A 23,841-nucleotide genomic window follows, 5' to 3' on the forward strand; every position below is an offset into this window, starting at 1 on the left:
GCTGAGGACCACCCTCAAGGCACACTTAAGACTCAGACTTGAACAAAGAAGAGCAGAGCTCGCTCGTTTTGCAGCAGCCGTCTCGCTCTGGGACCCCATTCTGTCAAGCCCAGTCCCTTGCAGTGCTGAGCTCCTGCCATTAGCTGTAGGGAGAGTTTCACCAGGGGCAGAGGTGCTGAGAACCATCCAGGTTTTGGAACTATGGCACTGGGAGTTTTGCAGTGTAAATCTTACTGTAAATTCTCCTTTTGTCTGTCAGCCTCTTCAGAAGAGTTGTATCTGATAGGACCCAGCATCTAAATGCTAAACCACTAATGTTGGGTGGTTGTTTTTTTTTTTTAAAAAAATCACCACAAACAAAACCAAACCAAATTCAGATTAAATGCTTCAACTTATCTGTTTGATCAAATGCAGCAATTGGTACAAAGTAGCATCATAGCACTGTGGTATTAGCTTAGAACAAATACTGGGCTTGTAGTGTTCATCTGCATAGAAACAGATTAATTTCCTTTTGCTGTCCAAAGTCAGAAAACTGCAAAAGTGTGAACAAAGTAAGCGACGTGGTTACAGACAGCACTCTGCACATCCAGCCAGAGCTTTAGGGGAGAATATCTATTTTAATCTAATGATGTTTCTGTGGCAGACTATAGATGTACATGAGCTAAATCTTGCAAGGACAAAAATGCCACAAGTACACCCCATCGGTGACTTCCCAGAGCAAGTCCTGTAATTCTTGTTACAGAGGAAGGAGACCGAAGGGATAAAATTTTCATGCTAAGCTCTGCTCACACTCTGATGGTGTGAGTGTAATTGTCAGAATGTGGAAACTTGTCAGCAAAGTTAGCTCTTTCTTCCATGAGTCATTTGTATAAGGGTATAGACCCCAAACATCTGTGCTTTAGAGCAATGTGTTTCTCTATGATGTTCACATTAATCAAAAACAAAGATTCAGTTTTTAATTTTAAAAAAATCCAACAAATTGGGCTTTTTTTTAAGTAGCATTATAATAACTGAGGAGCAGTGACCGTGAATTACAGAATGGATAGTAAAGTGCTGTCTGCTGTCATGTACTTTCATGGTTTCATTAAAATACTTTGAGCAGCCTTTCTTTTTTGAGGAAAGCTGATTAAAAAATCCAACCAACTGTCTAACTGTCTTTTCCAGCATACTCACTTATGCACCTCTGTGGCAGCGATGAAGCACATAATCTGTAGGGTCTCCTCCTTAAAGTAGCTCCCTTCCCAAAGAGAAGTGTGTACTCTCTCCTTTCAGATTATGTTAAACTTCACATCAATGGACTTATTTAAAAGTCGCCTTTGCTGGTATGATTATGTGGAGGTGCGCGATGGCTACTGGAGGAAGGCTCCGTTACTGGGTGAGTAGCTGTTTCATTTTAATTGCATCTCACATGTTCTTCTTGATGCTTAGAGGAGTGGGGGTTGGAAACAAACAAACCCAAACCTTTCTTTACCTGGAAGGAGCCTGTGTTCAGCCAGTGCACTGGCCATCCATTAATGTCTCCATCCAGAGATGTCAGTGTGCTGTATTGACACCAAATGATCCACACTCCAAACCCTTTGGTAACAAAGACTTTATTCCTTCCTTTTCCAGCTTGAGAAGTGAGGCAGAGAGGGAAGTGAGCCAGGGGCATGGCTGGAGCTAAAGATGTCATCTCTGGAGTTTTAGTATTGCTTTTTCCTAAGACGTAGGTGGAACTGTCAGGTAGTCAGAGTGAAGTGGCCGTACAGCTCCTGGCCCAAGCTCCTGCCATTATTTCTCAAGTATTTGTGTTTAAAAATACACAGTACACTGTGCTTCTAGCAGGGAACTTGCTAGACCATGCCTAGGATGTCAAACTGTGCAAAGGCTCTACTCTGCTCCTGCTTCTGAAGATCTAAAGAAAGTGCAGCTCCTCTGTGTCCTCCCTGTTCCTCTGCTATTGTAACTACAAGTCTTCTGTCACCCTGAGTGGGCAGTCACGAGTCCCACCTGCTTTGCCCCTGGCTCTGATCCTGACTCCATCCCCTCACCTCGATGTCCCAACGTGTAAAATGCTGCACTCCAAACAGCCCCTTCAGCCTGAAAGGGAAGAAGCAATCAGGTTGTGTAGCATCACCAGCTGTGTTAGAGGTGCTGTGCCTCGTCCTGCAGCACAGGACTGGGCTACTCAGTGTGGGGTCAGTGGGCTTAGGGAACTCTGGGTGCTCTCCTTGGCCCCACTGGACATCCCAGCCCTGGAACCAGGTGAGGTGCTGAGGCTGAAGCCGTGCTCTTCTCCAGAGGTTTCTCTGCCTTTCAGCGCAGAGTTGGCAGCTGGTTTTACTGCTTCCTGCCTGTTTTGGGGGTTGGCAGCATTTGTTGCTCTTTCCTGCTGCACATGCGTCAGGTAATGTTGCTCCAACAGCTGCAACTTAGCTCCTCGTTATTTATTTTTTCTGCCGAGTAATTTAAAGGTATTTCAGAAGCCAAGCACCTCCCCGTCCCCCTAGTGCAGGTGGACTCGCGAGTGTTTCCATCTGGAAGGAGACACTGCATGAGTGGCCACGGCTCCCGCAAGGGGCTGAGCCCATGAAATTAGCTCGGAAGAGGCAGACAGACGGCAATTCAGCAGGGGGCGGGGAGGGGGATTAGTGTGAATTGTGAAAGCACGGGCTTCTTGCGGGGAGAAAAAAATACATGTGCGCTGCATATTTTCCCAGGGAAGTGTGTGAAAACCCAGCCTTTAAATGGTGTATAACTTTTTATGAATGGGCCCTTTATCACACTCTGAGGAGTTTGCTCATTCTCGTTCCTCATCTGCGTTTCCTCTCCTTGACACCCTTGTTCAACTCCAAGCCTAAATCCAGGAGGCAGTTGCTTGGTGACCCTGAAGGAAGGAGCTTTGCAGCGCTGATGCTGTTCGTTAGCGTCCCCTTTGGGAGTGGAGATGGGAGATGCTATTGGTACGCCGCAGGGCTGTCACGTTGTCCCAGTGGCGCTGGGCAGCTTGGGGGCATGGGGGCTCAGAATCAAGTAGCCGAGTAAAACTAGACTCCAAGATAATATTTGGATGGGTGACTGCCAGAGAAAAAAAGTTGGTGGTGAAACTACCATGGAGGAGAAACAAAGTTTGCAGCTCGCCTTCTGATTTGCACTGGCTGGCCTGTCACAGAGGCATGGCTCTCGCGCCTATGAAGGTCGTGGTCTTCCCAAGGCTGCCAAGTGGTGAAGGTGGAGCAGGCAGAGCCAAAAGTGGCCGTAGCTGACTGTGGGCAGCTGGCTTAGCAGGGGTCCCCTAGGCTTTTAGTGCGGGGGATCCATGCCAACTGCTCTGCCCCTGATATGTAGGAAAAGTACCAGGCTTCTCTGGCTGCCAACCAATGGGCCCTGAATGACCTGTCTCCTTATCCAGTGTCAGGAGCCACCAGTGCAGCCTGCTAACGGGAGCTAAGGTGCTGTCTTGTAGGTAAGGCGTTAACCAGGTTTTTACCCAGTGGAAGTTGTTTAAAGAAGCCTTTGCCTGGTGTTGCAAGGCCAGGATCCCCATCACCGCTGTCCTGACTGGATTCAACCTGAGGAACTGCTCTCTGCTGCTGTCAGATTCCCACTGGGGATTCAGTAGCACAGGGTGCCAAGGCCATGTTGAATTCAGTATATAGCTTTGCTGATGCCAGCTGAAGTGAAAACCATGTTTGCACTGTGCTTTCAGTGCATACGTGGTGCTTGCTCTGCTTCTGTGAGGAGCTCCTGTCTGGAACAGGTAGAAGAACACCAAATTAGGGTTATTGGGGCTGCAGATGGTGTCTGCAGCTGTTCTGCTGCAGGATTCATCCTTGCTGGCAGGACTCGGGTGTTTACCAGTGCTGCTGCGTGCCAGAGAGCTCAATGCTGGGTGAACCATGGAGCAAAAAGGCTCTTGGTCTGTTTCTCTTCAGAGATTGAATGACTGCAGAGGCTTAACTAGGGAGAGGTGAGAGCAGAGGATGAGATAAGGGGTGTTTTCTCATCAGCACGGCTACATCCCATTCTCAGTTTAATTTGCACATTTTTCTCTTGGATGCAAAATGCTGAAGGAGTTTCCAAGGCCTAGCAGGTGGAAAGGACGTTCCCTAATGTCACAGCTCTAGAAGGACAGGGGATGGTTCTCCACTGTTGCAGGTCATTTGCCCAATTACGTGATCAAAACAAGAGCCCTTTTGAATTTTCCAGGGCAATAGAGGCTGCCTCTGTGACTACTGGATTCTGCTCCCAACTGAAAAAAAACCTTTATTAATTTAATAATTGAAGAGAATATGAATTAATGGGGGGAGAAAAGCAGAAACTCATTCAAAAGCCCAAGTGGTGGGAGTGAAAGGGTGTTTTATACAAGCACACCTCCTTTAACCACAGACTCTTTGCTTCCTGGAGCCACAGGTGCCTGCTACACTGTGCTGCCCATCAGCCAGGAGATCTTGATCGTCTCTTTCCTGCCTTCTAGGTAGATTTTGTGGTGACAAGATCCCTGAACCGGTAATCTCCACGGACAGCAGGCTGTGGATCGAGTTCCGGAGCAGCAGTAACATCCTGGGCAAAGGCTTCTTTGTGGTCTATGAAGGTACAGCCTTTAGCTAGAGGTCATCTGTCATGTTGCATGGAGCAGCCAGAACAGGATGCAAAGGTTTATGAGGTCGGCAGGAGTTCTGCTTCATCGCGTGATTAGACACAGCCCCTGCTCTTCTTTTTATGGGAACTGGCGGATCTTGTGAGCTGTTTCAGCAGACAAGGCATGGATCTTCCAACTACATAATCTCATTTTTGCGGGGACAACATGATGGCAGCACCGAGCAATAGCTTCTGTTCATAGGCCAGGTTCTGTTTGCCCTAACCAGCCCCTGCAAGCAGCAGTGTTGGGTGTAGCAGGAGTTCCTTCCAGTAATTTAATGGGCAAAGTTCTGTTTCGGATCATGCATTTTATGTCACTTAATGCAGCTTATTTGGGATTTTTTTTTTTTTGCTCAAATGCAAAGATTGTTCTTTGGTTTCTCCCTTGTATGTTTTACTTACAGAAGATTAGAAATTAGCATGTCAGATCTTCTGCAGGTCAGGTCCTTTGCAAACTTGCACGGCACTGGGATGCTGAAACCACTTCTGAACAAGAGCAATACTACCAAAGTCACTATCAAATTGGTAACATCCCTTCTCCATATATGCTTATTTTTTACAATAATGATTCTAAAATGTATTAAAAGCCTTCATTGTTCCCTGGGCAGCAGACATTTTCTTAGAAATACCGGCGTTGTCAACAGTATTGAGGTTGACTGTATTGGTACTGGCTTTGCATCTTCGCCTTTCTGCAGCAATGGGAACAAGCGTGACACTGGAAGCCCAGTGCCCAAGTGTCCAATATACTCATGAATAATGATACTAACAGAGGGGAGTGAAGAAAACATGGGATGGTTGGGGAAGTGTAAATAAAGCATATAAGGATTTCACAACAGAGTAGGGCTAACCAATCTGTTTCACAGGAGAAATATCTGGTTTCTGCAGGAATTGTTGCCCCAGAGACAGAGGTAGCTTGCCTGATTTTTTATTTTATTTTTTTTTTAAATGTCTCTCCTGAGAAGCAGCTGTTGCCTGGACTGTGCGGTTTGTAAAACTCCTTTTATGGTAGTCTGTTGGAATTAGAAGTGATCAAACTAGTGTGTCTCTAATAGACTGTTTTATTTTGGCTTATTGTTTTGATGGGTTAGTCAGCTTAATTCTTACAGTGGGTTATTCCCCAGTGATGTGGGCTCCAACTTTAAAAGAGAAAGAAAAAAACGTAAGGTGATGTGTGGTTTTGGGAGGCAACTTCTCTGTTCTTCATCGTGCATGTTAATATGGCATCATGCTTCATATTGCTAAATCATATTGAAAGAAAAAAATTCGTACATTGGCTACATGCAAAAGTCACTTTGCAAAACTTTCTTTTCTCTTGATAATTTTCCATATTTCCTCTTGATTAATGAATGACCCCTCAGGGTTCAGTAAACATGAGCTGTACTTGCTTTACTTGACTTTTGAGGAGAGCAAATGAAAATGGAATGGTGCATCTAGTGGTCAAACTTTGTATCCCCTGACTGTTCATGTTTTCCTGCCTCGTCAAAGCTCTGGCTTTTTATGTAATCCTTTCCTGCAAGAAACTGCCCATTGGAAAGATATGAAATCTACTGCCAAGCCTGAGAGCAAGCACAGAGTATGACTGGTGGAAGCCAGCTTGTACCGCAGAAACAGTAATGGGCCATTGCATACTACTTTTCATAGCTCAGCCACTTCTTGTCAGAGGAGCAGGTAATGGGTTTATCTGTTCTCTCTCCATAATTTATTTGCTGAAATGGGAGTTGCCAAAAATCTTCCTTAATCCCTATTTCCCTCTAATGCAAGTTCTGGGAATGGCTTGTTTCTTTCCTCTGTTGTCAGGTAGCTTGCTCAGCTGTTTTATAACTTCTGTGTTTAGGCAATAGGGGTAATTTTTATTTCCAGGAGGGATTGCACTTAAATGTTCAATTTTCTATGCATTTTTTGTCCAAAAGCTCTCTGTGTTGCTGTTAGTTCCTCTTTTTCTTTTGAACTCTTCTCCCTCACATACTAAAAAGCCAAAGTGAGTTTTACCACTGCTTCTCTGTCCTCTGCTTTAGTGAGAGCGCATGTAAATGCTCCTGCATCTGAACTTTGCTGGGAGCTCTGTGGGTGAGGACTGATATTTTTTTTTAATTATTATTTATTTATTTTATTTGGATTCCTTCAGATCTTGGCCCTGAAGTTTTCAGTAGATGGGAAGAAAGAGGCCCACATACAGCCACATGATGGGAGAATTATTTGATACTAAATGACAGTTAATGTAGTGAAAGTGTTCTCATAGTTCAGTCATATTGTTCCTTTTCTCTCATGAGATTCAAGATGGGAAGATGTTGGTGGTTTTCCCCTACAGAACTGCTGGCTGCCCCAGATTTGTCATCGTTGTTGTCTTCTCAGGCTCTATTGACAGATGTTCTTTCCATTTTGCAGTAAAGCTCTTCCAGTATACTTAGCTGCTCAGATGATTTCAACGTGAACTACTGCAGTGGATAGAGAAAATATTGTTTGCTGGCTGACAGTTTTATGGCTGTTAAAAAAAAAAAAAAGTCAGTTCTCTGCTCTTGTAGTCCTCTTTCTATTAGGAGGAAGGCACCGTTCTCTAAAGGGTCCCTCGGAGCTCCTCTCCAGCACCACTCGTAGCTCTGAACTCAAACTACAACCTAAATTGTGCTCTGCAGCTGAATTTTGGGTGCATTTGGGTGGTGCCTTAGCACTGGTTCTCTGAGAAAGAAGTTAGCACTGCAGTAGCGAAACGGTGCTTTTAACTAGGTCGCGGTTAAACATTAGCAGCTTACAAGGCAAAACCAAGACAATGTTACCCAGTGCAAGCAATTTCCAGGGCACTATAGGGAGACCCACATCTGAGCTGCTAATGCAATGCGTTGTGGGGAGAGCCCAAGTGTGAAAATGGTTGGTGCTTGGCAGGTGTCATGGCAGTGCCATCTCTCTTGTACAGACTGTCAGTGCTTTTTGTTTGCTTGACTTTAAATGCAGCCAAAACACTCATATGCCTTCTTTAGACGTGCATATCTTGCATCATGGGGTAACGGATTTTAGCCTGTGATCTTACTTTCATTTGTTACGTAGTCTTGCAGACAGTTATGCTGAACTGCTGTTGTCTTTGGGGTCTCTGCTAGTTTTGTATTAAACTAGATTTTCATTAAATTTTCTGTTCTTAGTCTTTAAACTTACTCATTCTTACATTTAGCACAAAACTTAATTTTTCATGCACAACAGTCAGCCTGTTGGCCTCCTGGTTAACAGCTCAGCTCGTCCTTGTTAATATTGCCATCGTGTGGCTGGATTAGATTTGCAACTGGTTTTTATTTGGGGTTTTATTTGGGGTTGGGTTTTTTTGCCAACTCCTTAGTGCTGGTAGCAGGTTTTAAACAGTTATGAAGGTGACCAGGAGTGTGAAACACAGGCATCCATAAAAATTCTCTGTCCCACTGAGTTCACTCTAAGGAGGTTGGCACAGCAAGACAGGAGACACTGTCACTAAGACAAAATATTAAATTTGTAAAAACTTCCAGGACTTGCATCTTGCCTTTGTGGAAAAAGCAGTATTGATACAGATTTTAATGAGGAAGAAGGCTACGTATGGAACAGTCTTTACCTAAGGAAAAATGTGCAATGTCGTGTTTTTTCTGTTTGTTTTTTTTTTATGAAGCTATTTGTGGTGGAGAAATTCACAAAGATGCGGGCCAGATCCAGTCTCCTAATTACCCAGATGACTACAGACCTTCCAAAGAGTGCATCTGGAAGATCACAGTTTCTGAGGGCTTTCACATAGGAATCACGTTCCAAGCCTTTGAGGTGAGAAATGTCATTGTATATTATATTACGGATATTATTTAACTTCTGTAGGTCCTTTAAAATTAAGAAGGAAGTGATGTAAATAACAGTAATAAAAAAATAAATCTTATAAATCTGTTGCTTAGTTCAGAACAACATTTCTCCTCACCAGAAGTTTGTACAGAGATTTTGAAACCAAGTTTTAAATATTATGAGTTTTCGAAAACTGTTACTCTAGACAGAAATAATTTGAAGTGGCACAAAATTGCTGATGATGTTAAGTAGGGACTAATGAGTCCTTAAATTTTCACTCTGGTTAAATGAAATTGAGTGGTCCCAATTGAGGCAAAAAAATCCTGTTGGTGTCGCTGGGGCTTGGCAGATTTCAGGATGTTTGTGATTCTCTAAAGAAACATCATGTTCCTGGGTGGCAGACAGGCTCTGAAGAGCTCAGAAAAGGTTTTCTCATATTGATTATAGCATGTCTTACACACTCAGTTAGGTGTCCAATCCTGTATTTCTGACTACTGGTTAAGAAGTCACAGACAGGAGTGGACAGGACCTGGGCTGGTGCATAAAACCCATCTAGCCCATAGGTTCCTGTGGCTTGTGCACATTTACTGTGCTTGTCCTGGAAAGGGGTGACACCATTACCTCCTGGCTGTGACCCCTCGACTATTCCTTGAGCGTTTTTGTTTGTAGCTGTTCTGTACTGTCACTTACAGCTTCTCATGGAAAAGCAGCTTCCAGATAGTCAGGGACCAGGTTTCGCTGGGGGGTAGCAGTAGAACTGAGACGTGCCTGGGCTTGAATGCAATTTCAACTGCAGGAGAGTTCAATGGCAATTACTATGAGGCAAGTACCTAGCTGTGACCGGTTGTTTAGGATGCTCCTTTGGAAGCTGATCTCTGGCCAAAGGCTAACTGGGTAGCTAGACTGACTCAGTTGTGCTAGTGAGCTACAGGCACACCCGTTTCCCGTTGCAGATTGAATGGCATGATGCATGTTCTTATGACTACCTGGAGATCCGAGATGGCCTCACTGAGTACAGCCCACTGATTGGTCACTTCTGTGGCTACGAAAAGCCAGAAGATATCAAATCCAGCTCAAACAAAGTATGGATGAAGTTTGCATCTGATGCAACCATCAATAAAGCAGGCTTTGCGGCAAATTTCTTTAAAGGTATGTGATCTAGTACCTCTCAAGGTCAAAGCTGGGGATCACTCATTCCTTAACCTACTGCCATCCCAAAGTGATCAGTTACCATTGCATCTACTTGTAGTTAAGAGCTGCTAGACTTGTCTATGCAACTGCCAATATCAAGTTTGTATACAAATTGCTTTGAGAGTGTAGAGGGCGTTTGATGCTGAGATATGAGCACCACCTCGCTGATTAAGACAGAAAGACCTCATAAAACATTAGCCTTTCATTTATGGGTCAGCACCAGCACAGGCACTAACACAGCTGGACAGAACATGACCCCTATTTATACAGGCCAGGGGACGCTGACATTTTCAAAGAAAGTACTAGTACTGTACAAAGACTGTTAAAAACAACTCTCTGCTTAAGTTCCGTTCCAAAAGAAACTTCTAAGAGGGTACATTTGATTGCAAGTAGAATCCCAGGGAAAATTTCAGAGTGCTTTAGGAGACAAATGTATTCCTAAAATGAGATCCTCTTCAGGAAGATGCGAATGAAGACTGAGATTCTTGTTAAGAGCTGGACCCAAGCCATGGTCCTTTACCAGCATCCCAGTGACTTGATAGAGGCAAGAACCCAAATATCTAACCACTTGGGAAAATATCTGCAGAGCTGCTGCGAGGTAGATAGTCATGTTTCTTTCAGGTTCATTGACAATTGTACGGAAATAATAGCTGCAATGCCAATATTTTGATTGCATAAGTCCTTTATTTATTTCTACTTTAACTTTTGTCTTGCATTAAGGGTATCAAGGACCATTTGGATCTATCAAATTTATAGGACAATGTACTCTGTGAATTCAACTTTTTTCCATGAGCTCATTAAGAAAAACAACAAACACACACAGCAGGGCTCAATCCCCTTTGCTCAGGCTAGACTATCACATGAATTCCCTTATTCACCATTCAAACCATAAGGTTTCCTAATTTATAACCCTTATAACCCATAATTCTTAATCTGTGCACTTATGTGCAAAAAAAAAAAAAAAAAGAATTAGTAAAAGAAAGTTTAGTTCATGGAGTACATTGTTCTGTAAATCTGAGAGATCCAAATGGACCATGACAAAGGGTGATTGCAAGATCACTGGCAAATACTGTGGTGTTTCATTCCAGTCCCTGAACAACTCTCACCGTGCCTAGACTTCCTTGTTTAAATTTCTCAAGTTCCATAAAGACACAGGGAATACTTCTTCCTAAAGGTGTTTTGGCTTCTTTCAGGAGCCGATCGTGCAGGCTGGCTGTGGCAGAGATGTCTTCCAGGGATTAGCACTACATGGAGACTTTTTTGCCTGCAGCAAGTCAGTTTGTAGAATCTGAGGTTCTCCTGCAAGTTTGTGTGGGAAGAAAGTTACACACCTGAACCTGGGATACTTTTCTTGTGATACAGATAACCAGAAATTAATTAAGTTATTTTTTATGTAAAAAAATGTTGAAACATGCACTGCTAATACAATTGCAGACACAGGTATTGTCTGTGGATTTTTTGCTGGCAGAATAGATCTTGCAGTGTCTGCCCAGACTTCACGTGTTCGAACCAGAAACCGTGTAGCTGGTGGATCGTTAGGGTGTTGCTAAGTCCATGCCAGTAAGTCCAGCTGAGAAGCAAAGTGTATTTTCTTGGACCAAGCACCACAGTAACCATAGTTACGCAACTCCTCATCAGCTTGCATTGTGGGCAGAGCTGATGTCAGTTTGCAAAAGCCGGGTAGACGTACCTGCAGGCTACATGTGGAGTTTCAAGCTGGGATCTGAAGTCTGCAGCCTTTACCTCAATATCCAGGGGGATTGTGACTACCAGACATTCCATGAACAAAGTAAATGAACGAATCAGATGGCTCTGCAGGCATTCTTCAGATTGCCATCCACAGCTGATTGAGCAACAGGTCAGCTTTGCCTTAATGAATTATGAAAGGAATAGGGCTTCAATTACATGTCTTACAACACTGAAAGAACATAACTCAGCTTAAAAAAAAAAAACAACCAGAGTTAAGGATGGAATGAAATGTTATGCTTTGTGAGAACTTGCAATGGTAACTTCTAATGTTTCAGAGAAAATAAACCTACAAAGAGCTCAGAGAGAGTAAGACAGCTCAGAGAGGATAAGTCATTGGTCACATCCAAGAGAGAATGTCAGGAAGATATGAAGAGCAACTACCTCATGTCCATCCCATCATGTATATGTCAAGGGAAGGCTCTAGGACTGTTCTTTATTACTTGTCTTCATTTTGGTAACAAATTGTTTGTATCACTGAAGCTTGTTTTGTATAAGGTTGCAGTGTTAGTAATGATGTGCTTGTCTTACACTCACATCGTTGTGCCTTTCTTCTTCATGGCAAACATTAGAGGAAAGACAATACTTTGCAAAGCAGGGGGAAAGTATAAGAAAGACAGAGAGGCAGAGTCATGTACTGATTGTAGCTCCCCATCCCCTTGTGCCTTTGCATGTTCATGTCTTTGCTGAAGGGTCTGAGCGTAAGCTGCAGTGGTACAGGGCAGGGGGAGAGGAGTCTTTCCTCCTGGGAAAGGAGGGCAGAAAGGTGTTTTCCCTAAGTGTTTTAACGTTTTTTTCCCCAGTTTTTGTTTCCCAATACCCAAATCAGTACTCAAATATTTACATTAATTGGCAATAAGTTAAGTTAAATTCCCCAAAGTTGAGTCTGTTTTGCCCATGACAGTAATTGGTGGGTAATTTCCCTGTCTCAACCCAGGAGCTTTCTTGCTCCTGTTCTTTGTATTTTTTCCCCCATTCCACTGGTGTGGGGGGGCTGGGGAGTGAGCAAGCAGCTGGGTGGGAGTTTGGCTGCTAGCTGAGGCCAACCGACTGCAACCATCTTAAAACCATCTGTTAAAGGATGCACATGGAATCAGGGGTCAGGGTGAGAAGCCAGTATATCTGAATATTTGTATATTAAAACATCAGTTCAGGTTGTTGAGATGTGATTGGGAGAATCTGACTTCAAAGTCTAGAGTAGCAAGACTTCACATGTCTACAAAAAGAAAGAACTACTTACATGTCCTCCCAGCAACTTTGCTGCGCCCTTTTCAGTGGGGTATGGCCTTCCTTAGCTCCATTACTGTGGGCACCATAATGGACTGGTTCCTGGTAGCTCAAGTCCCTCAAAAGCGTAAGGAATTTAAAAACCAAACCAGAACAAAAAGCAGGGGCAAATGAAAACAAAATGCAGTGAAGTCTTTCCAGGAGACCATGTTTTCCTGCTCTGTCAAGAAAAAGCAGTCTTGACAGCAATTGTAGTCCTTTCTGGTTTTGGTGGTAGGAGTGCTTTAGCACTAATGAGGTTTGCTGCAGTGCCTGCTCCGTGGGCTCAGCTTATCATCTGGTGTTCTGGTCCTTCCATCCAGAATGTTGCATGAGGAACAGGATGGGGTTTGAGTGGTTGGGAAAGTGTAATTTATCCTGGTTTTCTCCTGATAGAGATGGATGAATGTTCTCTGCCGGACAATGGTGGGTGTGAGCAGCACTGTGAGAACACATTGGGCAGTTACAAATGCACCTGTGAGCCTGGCTATGAGTTGACAGCTGATAAAAAGAGCTGTGAAGGTGAGTAACCTAGAGATTGAGGCATCTGTCTATAGGATGGGTACTACAGCTAATAATGAAATTAGTTAACAATCTTGGAGATGATTCTTCTTACCTCTACATCGTCTTTATTTCTGTTTATCTTACCCCACCTGAAAACTTTCTTTTTGTCAACATCTTCCATTGAAAAACAAGTTTTGATTGAAAAGCTGAAAATAACTCTGATTTCTCTACTGCTAAACGTCTCTGAAACCAGTTGTTCTTTAAGGCCAGAGATCCCTGTTCAGACCAGATCTCCCACAGTGCTGCATAAGGGAGGGCGGGCATTACATCCTAACTGTTGAGTGGCTCAAAAGTATTTCAATCTGAGGCTGAACTTATTCTTTTTTTTTAAAGAAATTTCTTTTGTAGCATAAAATATTAATGTTTTGCTTGCATGCAGAACAGACATTCTCCATACTGAGGAGTCAATTCCCTTCTGTTATGGGGGGAAAAAAAACATGTCTTTGATAGAAACTGTTTATTTCAGCTTTCTATTTATACAGTTAATCTCTTGCAACACATGTTTGCTCCCACCAACAGTACAGCTGCTGGTGTGGTGAGAATCCACCCATTGTTCTTTTCTCGTAGCTCTGCCTTTCAACTGAGTCGTGTCGTGAGCTCCATACACTGTGAGCAGTGCTCTTAAAGTCACCCGGTTTGCCCTGACTTCTGCTTTTGTCAAACTGTTAGGGGATGACTGCTACCAACTTGGTGGGGGCAAAGTTAGGTGCGTGCAAAAGGCTTTTGGAAGCTTTGCTTGATTTTTTTTTTTTTTTAATAATTTCTTGCAATTTTGAGCAAGCCAGTTGGTATAACTTGGCAAGTGTTTTTTGAACTTCACTCTTAACCTTCTATTTTAAACTTCATTATGGGCAATACAGGAAGCACAGTCTTTGAAATTGTAGTGATGCATGTCAGAGTAAATTGCTTTTGTTTCTCCAGACACACTTGCTTGCCACACTTTTGCATTGAAGCTGCTTCCTTGGCTTAGTTTTCTTAATGCAAAATGATGCTGGGAACAAGACATGGGAAGCTTTTATGCCTGTGGGTTTTGAAGATCTGGCCATATCTCATTACTCCCAAGAAACAGCAAGAAAAAATGGCTTCATTGCAAATAGAATTTTGCAGCAAAGAAGCAAACTGGGATTGCTTCCTTTGAGGTAAAAGCCATGCTCTCCTACAAGAGGATGAAGCTGAGATGTCCTAAATTTTTCAAGGAAACGGGATAATAAAGCTAAGTCTCTGGCTCTGTCTTCAATTTTCCCTAGAGAAGATGCATCCCACATATAATAAGCCACCGAAGAGTTGACAGGGGTGTCTTCACTAGGTTTCTGTTATCTTCTAATTATTCCATTACTGATAAACTTGAAAGAATAAGGTTTGTAGGACTGATTGTGGGTGGGTGAATTTACCAAGCTGGCCTTTCCGACTCTATCGTGTGTGTCAGTCAACTGATCCACAGTAAGCCGAAGGCTATAGAGTGAAAAAAGAGATCAATCTTAAACGGTTTGTGTGGCTCTCAGGGCCATAGCGTAGCTGCGTATGTTTCGCTAGTGATTTATAGCAGATGAGATTTGTCTTCTTCACAGCTCCCAGCATTTTAAACCTGTTCTGGAGGCTGGGATTTGAAATGTGCCACCAACCAGGATCTGATTCATTTCCTAGCTAACAATGTGGCCCAATCTGTGTGTCTGAACAGAACCAAGTAAAACTTGTGTTCATTTATTGCCTCTCCAGCTGCCTGTGGGGGCTTCATCACCAAGCTCAATGGGACCATTACTAGCCCTGGATGGCCCAAGGAATATCCTACTAATAAAAACTGCGTCTGGCAGGTGGTAGCTCCAGCCCAGTACCGGATCTCTCTGCAGTTCGAAGTGTTTGAGCTGGAAGGCAATGATGTACGTAACCAGTCCTGCATCTCAGAGGGGTGACTATTGGCTAACTCAGAACTGGATGAATCCTTGGGGTACAAGGAAGAGGAGACTCTGTCTCTACTGGTGGAGCTTCTGGTTGTTTCCCTGCCTTTGCTATAATAAGCAAATAACAGTGATTGTTTTCTTTGAAGTCTGGATCTGCTTTCTCTGTGGAGTGGAAGGATTAAAGCTGCTCTGTTATAAATGGGCTTCTTTTCACTGCCAGTTTTGCATAATTATAGGTGTTTTCCGTCCCTAATAGGTCTGTCCCCATCCCGTCCCTTCCCCCCCCTGGCCTTCCCCAGAGCTGCCTTCGCAGGAAAATAATTAGAAATGAACAATGAAATACAGTTCTTCAAGGATAAACAAAATAACCAGTAAAGAGTGAGTTCTCTGCCCTACTAAGGGACGTGGTGGAATTTGAACACAACGTTCAGGTCTCGCTTTACCCACTGTAAATGGGAGCAGTGGCTCTTCCTTAATTCAGCAGGCTGCTAAAGTTCATTCAACACTGTCAGGTTCTTGGATAAGATCAGAGTAATTATTTTATCTAACTTAAATGGAACCTTTGCTATTCTGATAAACACACCCATGCTTTAAGACCAAGGCAGCAAGAGAAGGGGGTGAGAACACTGATAGAGGAGAATTTGGGGAAGTTAGGAGTGTGTTTGAGTATAAGGCTGTTTTGTTCCCTCTCAGTTAAGCCTCTGTCCGCTTCCTCTGAAATGCACTGTTCCAAATCCATGGAGCTGAGATCTCCTCCTCTCTCAGCAGGTCTGTAAATATGACTATGTTGAGGTTCGTAGTGGGTTGGCTTCCGACTCCAAGCTGCATGGCAAATTCTGTGGCTCAGAAAAGCCCGAAGTAATCACATCATATGGCAACAACATGAGACTGGAGTTCAAATCAGACAACACGGTCTCCAAGAAAGGCTTTAAAGTTCACTACTTCTCTGGTATGTGGCTTTATTCTTTCACTGTCTTAGCTGTCTTCTCTGACTGAACCTCTTGTTTTTGGTGAATTTTCTTCAACCTCCTGTCAAATCAGGCAGAGCCCGACATGGTTAGTTACATTGAAAAAGCATGGTCGCTCTGTGCTGTGTCACCTTTCATCTTGGTTTCTCAGTGCAACGTATGGTCCAGTTTCATTGTGTGGTGTTGGTTGTTGTAGTTGGTTGGCCTCAGGAAGCAATGGGGAACCTCATCCTAGAAGTTATTTCTGTCCCTGGATTCATTAAAGAAAAGCTTTTTTTCTCTGGAACTGGAAGAGTTAGAAAATTTCCAGAAGTCATCTATATAGCAATCCTTCCCATCAAATCAGTGCATGCTAGTGGAAGTTTCTAGTCCTCTGTTTTGAATCCTTTGTAGCTCTTGGTGTCAGTGATGTACCTTCTTGGCAGGCAGTTCTGAAGGTTAACTGGACATTGTATAGAAGTAGAAATTCAATTTCATGCTGTGTTTTTAGCAGAGACCGAGGAGTATTAATGTTTTTAAGGAGGATGATCAGGCAAAATGGCCTTGAATTAAGACAGTTGCAGAGTAGAATCAGGGCTAGGGGGTTGGCTTATTAAATCTAACAAGAGGAAGGATGAGGTGGAGTATGTTTTATCTAGAAATACATTTGGGAGTGAGGAGACAGATGAGGTTAATGAGGTGCAGGGAGGGCATGGACCCAAGAAAAACTGGAGATAAACTGCTCGTAAATTAAATTGGACTGGAAATCATGGGCAGATCCTATGGTCAGAACAGTGAGATTCAGGAATGCATAGTCCTTGAACACACAGGAGTGAACATCCACTGGGGCATATTTCATCTTCAGGAGGCAGCTCATACCTTAGATTCTCTTCCCTTGGACAGGGCTATTTAATGATGAAGGCTCATTAGAGCGTGTAGGAACTTGAAAATATAAAGACTGGCCAGTGGATTTTTGCCTAGGGCTAGTGGATTTGCATCATGCTTTTCTTGGACCCTATTTTAAAAGAATGAGACATTGCTATTGGTTTCTTTTACATAGGAGTATTTACTATTCAAAACCTACATTATATAATATAACACATTTGTCATGCATTTTATGGTATGAAAGGCAATTGAAGAGAACTGTATCTGGGCTAAAAAGCTGACTGGACTAAGCCAGCTGCAGAGGAGATTTGCACTGGTATCTGTCAGTTTGGGTATGGGACTTCCAGCTGGCGACTGTGGTAGTCTGTTTCTCACTGTCAACTCAGTGTTTGTCGTTTTGATCCTGCCCAGACAAGGACGAATGCTCCAAAGACAATGGTGGTTGCCAGCATGAATGTATCAACACCTTTGGGAGCTACGTATGCCAGTGCAGAAATGGCTTCACGCTGCATGAAAATGGCCACGATTGTAAAGAAGGTAGGGTCCTTGCTCCCTGTCCTCAGGAAAGACAAGGTACCTCAAATATGGTTTGAGCCAGGATGCTTCCTGCCTGGTGTTGGAAGGATGTTTGTACAGCAGACCAGGCTGGGGTATCGAAAAAGCCCCAGCTAGCTGAAAAACTATCTGGAAGAGGGTTTTTTTTCAGCTGTATCCATTCGACACTCTGGCCCTCTATTTGGAGATTAGACAGGGTAGGGGCAAGAAGTTGGGCTAGCAAAAGGAGAAGTTGTGGGACATCACCATCAGACTAGTCACTGATAGTTCATTTAATTATTGGGTTTGAGTCAGATTAGCTGATCTAACTGCTTGCTGCTGCCAAAATTACCTTTCTTATTCCACCCCTGCCCCTGCTATGTGTTGTCATGGCCTTCCTGTGTACAGACTCCGGTCCTTGTCTTATCTCTCCATGAGCTGATTTAGCTTTCCAAGTCGGCAAAACATCTCAAGGCTGAAATAGCACCAGAGTCATCGCAGTGGAGGAACTGGGTGCCATGTCACTGGGAACAGGGCAGAAGAGATGGAGGAGCAGGAGAATACATTTGGGAGTGAGGAGGTGGATAAGGTTAATGAGGCCCAGGGGAATGAGATGGTCTATTTCACTAGCTGCCAAGTTAGCTCAAAAAAGTATAGGACAAACCCACCAGAACTATGCAGTAATACTAAAAGGTCTTGTTCGGTTGACTGAAGCCTTCCCTGTTGAGGGTCTCAGTGGGCACAGAGGAGCATATAGGACACTACATGGTTCCCATGTGAGACCTGCCTCGATGCCTTCATCTTGTGATCTCTTTCTCAAGCTGGTTGTGAGCACAAACTGAGTGGTGCAGAGGGAACCATGAGCAGTCCAAACTGGCCTGACAAGTACCCTAGCCGGAAAGAATGCACCTGGGACATCTCTGCAACGCCTGGCCACCGAGTGAAAGTAGTGAGTAACCAGTGAGCGGGAGCGCAAGGGGAGAAGGAGGCTGGATTGCAAGGAACTGAAGTGACTTTCCCCTGCCACTGTGTGAGTGGGAGGTTGATCCCCATAGGTCCTGTGTGAGGTGCTTGGTGGGGGGCATTGCGGGAGACTGCTCCTGGCCTGCAAAAGGGCAGAAGGTCTCACAGGGGCATGAGGCAGGAGTGAGGCAGCTTGGAGGAGAGTCCAGCAAATGACAACTGTGGAGCATTGCTTGCTCTGTTTACAGAAGGTGTAACATACCCTCCTTCCCCTACCTCTCCTTGTGAGCCACTCTGTTGGGACCACCTCTGCATAAGGTGGTGGCAGGGTGTGCTAGGCAGGGTTCCCGAGAGGAAAAGTAAGAGTATATAAGGCTTGCAGTTGAAAACTGCTGTCACGCGCCCATGTGAGGCAGCAAAGCTAAGGCTACATGGCACATTCATATGAACTTCTGAGCTTTGCTACCCTGAGATCGCTCTTGTCTGAAAGCACTCTATTCTGTTCTAGTTTGTGGGAGGAGTGGGAAAATTTGACCTGTTTCTCACTTGGCATCTCATCTTCTGCTAAATTGCTTACTCAGATTTACAAATGACTGTCTTAATTCCCCTTATTCTTGCTGTAGACCTTCAATGAGTTTGAGATTGAACAGCACCAAGAATGTGCCTATGACCACTTGGAAATGTATGATGGGCCCAACAGCAAGTCACCTATCCTTGGTCGCTTCTGTGGCAGCAAGAAACCAGACCCTGTAGTGGCTTCTACCAACAAGATGTTCCTCAGGTTTTACTCTGATGCTTCTGTGCAAAGAAAAGGTTTCCAGGCAAAGCACAGCACAGGTAAGCTGGTTGCCTGCCAGTACCCTAGTGCGATGTCATCAAATCTCACTGCGTTGTTTACCAGGTGAAACAAGACACGCTTTTCTCCCAAATAAGCTTAACCTGAATTTTAAGTGGTTGTAAATTGTGCTAACCAGTTCCCAGACCATTACTGGCATCGTACCATAAATGCCAGCTTCCTTATCAGCTCAGAGGTCTCTTGATGTCAGATATTCCTGCTCATTTCTTTTGTTTAAATGGAGGTGTTTGGTTGTGCAGCAATACATTCTGTTCCTCATCAACCCTCAGAAAATGAGGTGATGCCCATTTATGGGGCTACACATGGAACAGGCTGGTTATGGTGGGAGCAGAGATGTTATGGTGGGAGCAGAGCTGGTTATGGTGGGAGCAGAGCACCCCATCCTGCCAGTTTTAACTGATTGACTCTTTTCTTCTATGTTCTGTACCAAAAGGACCAAGCTTCTCTATGCTATGTGGGTCAATGGATTCATGGGTGACTGGAAAATTTGCTGGTTTATGGTGGTTTGGTGCACTAGTTAATTACCTTCCCTGTTGTACGTGCACTTCATGTTGGAGGTTTTCTCTCCCTGCAGTTGGCCCAAAATTGGGATGGCAAGTCTTTGTTGTGAGGTAGGGCCTTTGATGAGACTGTGTTTTGTGCTCTTTTCTTTCTCCAGAGTGTGGTGGGCTCTTAAAGGCTGAAGTACGGACTAAGGAGCTGTATTCCCATGCTCAATTTGGGGACAACAACTACCCGGGTCAAGCGAACTGTGAATGGGTGATTGTAGCTGAAGATGGTTATGGGGTGGAGCTGATATTCCAGACATTTGAGATCGAGGAGGAGGCTGACTGTGGGTACGACTACATGGAGATTTATGATGGTTACGACAGCACTGCACCGCGCCTGGGACGCTTCTGTGGCTCAGGGGTAAGCTGTGGTGGTGGGGATTTTATAGACATAACTGGAGGTGGCAAAGACACCCTTTTTGGAGAGGGCCAGCTCTCACAAACTGGTGATGAGAATGCCTGGTGTGTCTGGGTTTTGCTTGATGTCCTGTTGCTGGAGATCACAGCCATTTTATCTGATGCACAGAGTTGTCTGAAAACCTTGCTGACTGACTTTCCCTTGTTAGCCCAGGGCCATGTGTGGCAGCATGGGACTGCCGCGCTGCTGTGCCCCAGCCCTGCCGCAAAAGCGTTGTTTAAATGTTAGAAACAGCTTCCAAAGGCTGGTTTCATCCTCAGTCGCTTCCTGCCTGAAGCCAAGTCACATTGCGGCCACACTATGGTGAGGGCGAAGGGTGGAGGGACTTGCAGAGCTGCTTGTTGACTCCAGGGTGGCGTGCTGTCTCCGAAACTGTTATCTGTGTCCTCACTAAGATGAGTGACTGTTAGCCTGGGCAGCAGTGTGTGGTATTTAAAACCAGAGGTTCTATGTTTAATTTCTCTAGGACTTCAGCAATGAAATGGAGAAGGTTGTTATTGCATTTAAAGAGAGACATCCAAGGATCAGGTGTGTTGGAGCAGTTCTTGCAAACTGGGGAGATGATCTAGAAAATAAACAAAGGCATAGCAGCTTGATGTGAAGAAGTTGAGGGCAGGAGGGTAGTAATCTACCTACCTGCACACTGTCAAATGGAGAATGGTTGGGAAAGTGTTGGTCCTGCAGAGAAGCACAGGGAGGTTGTAGCAGGTCACAACAACAGGGGAGATAACCACAGTAAACATGTAAGATATGTGGTTAAGTTATTTTGCTGCTAATGAACCCTGGGTCCAGTTTGGATTGTGTTGTTTCCTGAAAAGATGAGGACAAATTAGAGAAAATTCAAAAGACTGGAACAAGAACATCCAGGGAGCCCTGTGAATGTGACCTACAAAACAAACTAGAAGAACTGGAATTGTAGAGGGGGCTGGCATCAGTCTTTGAACATAAAGGGCAAGCATGCAAAGAGCAAGGGAATGTGCTCAGGAAGTCAGAGCAGGGCAGGAGGTACTGAGCACTCACAGCACTGGCTGTGTTTCCTGGCCAGTCTGTGAGATTAAATTCTAGCATCATAGTGCAGACAGTTATTTAGCCTGCAGACTTGACCACTCTGTGCTGTCTTCTTTACTTTTCTGCAGCCTCTGGAAGAAATCTACTCTGCAGGGGATTCCATCATGATTCGATTCCACACAGACGACACCATCAACAAGAAAGGCTTTCACGCCCGATACATAAGTACCAAATTTCAGGATGCATTGCACATGAGAAAGTAGTTTGACTACTCCTCACAGACATTCCTATCTGAAGATTGAGACATTTAACTGTGATCTTTGTCTTTTTTTTTTTTTTAAGCTTCTGTGCACCTGGCCAAAAGCAGTGTGCAGTATTTTCTGTAACTAAAACTAAATCCAGTCTCAAAGGTTTGCCTCTGAAATTATTAGCATGACACTTTCTTGTTAACATACCCAGGACCAAAAATTGTCTTCTAATCATACCTGGCAGGGCATAAACATTGTATTTTGCACAGCTTGCCATGGGGCTGAGTGAAGACTGATACTGAATTGAGCCTTCATCTCTTGCATATCCTGTTTCTAGGTGACATTTCCTGAGCATCCTGTACACATGGGCTGTCTGAACACATTTTCTGGAGCAGATGATGGGGACAGCCACCCAGTAGGATTTTCTTAAAGGACTTTGAGAGCCACCCACTCTCCCCTACCAGCCCAAAATACTCTGTGCAATAAGTGAACAACCAGATGGCTGGGACTCCATCACTCCTTCTGTCCCATCTATTTATTGTCTTGGTTATTGTGGGTTGAAAGGTAGGCAGGGGCACAGGAGCAGGCTCTTTAGGGCTGCTGGCTACTTGGATCACAGTGAACAAGAAGGGCCCAGTCCCTGATTTGCAGTAATTGTCATGGAATGACAATGTCATCTGTTGAATGGAAGTACTTTGATGCAGTGGCCAAGGGAAAGGTGGTGGCTGACAGGGAAGTGCTGTGGTGGGATGCAAGGCATGACTGTGTAATGGTAGCAAAGCTTAACAACTGGAGTGCTGAGAGCGTGGTCCAGTTACACCACCAGGCAAGGCAGCTCAGAGGGCTGTGGCAGTAGTCCAGGCCTTATCTTAAGTAAGGAATCTCTCCTCCTCACTCCACCCATGTTTGCTTTCTCAGCCTTCTTTACGCTGCTCTCTTTCTTCAGTACCACTTCCATGGGATCCCTTCTTTTTCACAGCTGAGCTGATCTCCCCAGGGCTCTCCCCCCACAATCTAGGAGTGCTCTGCGACATCAGCTGGTCAGCGTGTCTCACTGAAGGAAATTCTGGGCCAGAGATAGGGTGTCCCTGAGGCAGAGGGACACACGCTGTGCTAGAAGTGAGCTCTGGTGAGCTCTAGGAACCTGTCAAACACGTGCAGGCTCCAGGCATGGGACTAGGAACGGGAGAGCTCTGCTGGTTTCTGCTCCCTCCCCATTCCTCGCTGGCTCATGGCCCAGCCTCTTAACTTCATGGCAGGGGTGCAAGCGAGATGGTGACTTAAGCACTTTGAGCTATAAGGCTCAGACATTCTCTGTGTTGCAGTTATTTATGTACATGGAAGCTATTGAGCCATGGACTTACAGAATTAGCAGGTAGCTTGGCACTTCCGTGGGGAGAAGTAGGGAAAACTGTGCTTTTGGGGGAACCACTGTAATTGAGCTGTTGATATGGAAGAAAAAAAGAGAAGAAAAAAAAAAAGACTTTGTTCTGAATGATATTTCATTAAGGCACTCATGGGCAATTATGAGCTAAAAGCTGAGGTATGTTAGCTTTAATAAAGTATTTATAATCCAAGGATTACTATGTTTACATAACCAATGTACTGTCGGGCTTCGGGGTGACACCTCCTCTCTGGTGTATGACTGCGGAGAAGTGTGGGGCCAGCGCCACTGTCAAGCACAAACGACATTCCTGGAGATGAGGGCGTTTCCAGATGGATAATAAATAGACCCAGCCCTCTCCAGAAGTCCTTGAAGAGAGTACGGTCCAAGTATTGTGAATACTAGGAGAAACAAGTGCATGAAAATATTTTCTTGCTTAGAACAGGAAAAATAAAGTAATTTATACACAGACACACACAAGATTATATGTATATAAAATGTGCATGTAGAAGACCGGTAGTCAAAGCCTTAATAAGCGTCATGTGAATAATACTGTACCATTGACTATAGCTTTCTTGCAGGCTGTATAAAACAATGTTATTTCTGTTTTGTTTTTTTAGCTCCGTTTTGTTCTTCCTCTCAAATTTTGTGGCCTTTTTACAGGCAAGACCACTGATCTCAAGCTGTTTGACCATGCAGGTCTGGGGAAGTGAGCTCTGCTAGATGGGGTCTGCATTTGTCCTTCTCTTCCTTGCCCCCATTCAAGCAAAATCGCAGTGACTCAGGTCTGGAAATAAGAGGGTGACACTGATCCCTGTGAAACAGAAGGGAAGTTTCAGATGGTAAGCAGCAGTTCAGGTTTCCTGGTGCTCTAATGGGAGCAATGACTCTGGAGAGAAGTGACTGTAGGAGCTTCCTGTGTACTTTAACATCTTCGTGTTCTGGTAATGTCCCATCTTCCCCAGACTGGTTTGCTGCAGAT

At 44.3% G+C, this 23,841-nt stretch overlaps 1 protein-coding gene across 1 annotated transcript in view; it reads left to right on the forward strand.

Annotated features, from left to right (window-relative positions):
* Positions 1-21,968, forward strand: part of TLL2 (tolloid-like 2) — a 41,522-nt gene extending 19,554 nt beyond the window's left edge. The window contains exons 9-20 of the mRNA XM_009888833.1: positions 1,273-1,375; positions 4,457-4,573; positions 8,246-8,391; positions 9,357-9,552; positions 13,003-13,128; positions 14,887-15,047; positions 15,837-16,017; positions 17,312-17,437; positions 18,256-18,383; positions 19,021-19,234; positions 19,912-20,162; positions 21,356-21,968. Of these exons, the coding sequence (XP_009887135.1) occupies positions 1,273-1,375; positions 4,457-4,573; positions 8,246-8,391; positions 9,357-9,552; positions 13,003-13,128; positions 14,887-15,047; positions 15,837-16,017; positions 17,312-17,437; positions 18,256-18,383; positions 19,021-19,234; positions 19,912-20,162; positions 21,356-21,490 (1,884 nt within the window). The 3' untranslated portion in view covers positions 21,491-21,968. The remainder of the gene's footprint in view (positions 1-1,272; positions 1,376-4,456; positions 4,574-8,245; positions 8,392-9,356; positions 9,553-13,002; positions 13,129-14,886; positions 15,048-15,836; positions 16,018-17,311; positions 17,438-18,255; positions 18,384-19,020; positions 19,235-19,911; positions 20,163-21,355) is intronic.
* The last annotated feature ends 1,873 nt before the right edge of the window (positions 21,969-23,841 follow it).

The sequence above is a fragment of the Charadrius vociferus genome, unplaced genomic scaffold (assembly GCF_000708025.1).
Source record: "Charadrius vociferus isolate BGI_N301 unplaced genomic scaffold, ASM70802v2 scaffold436, whole genome shotgun sequence".
Lineage (NCBI taxonomy): Eukaryota > Metazoa > Chordata > Aves > Charadriiformes > Charadriidae > Charadrius > Charadrius vociferus.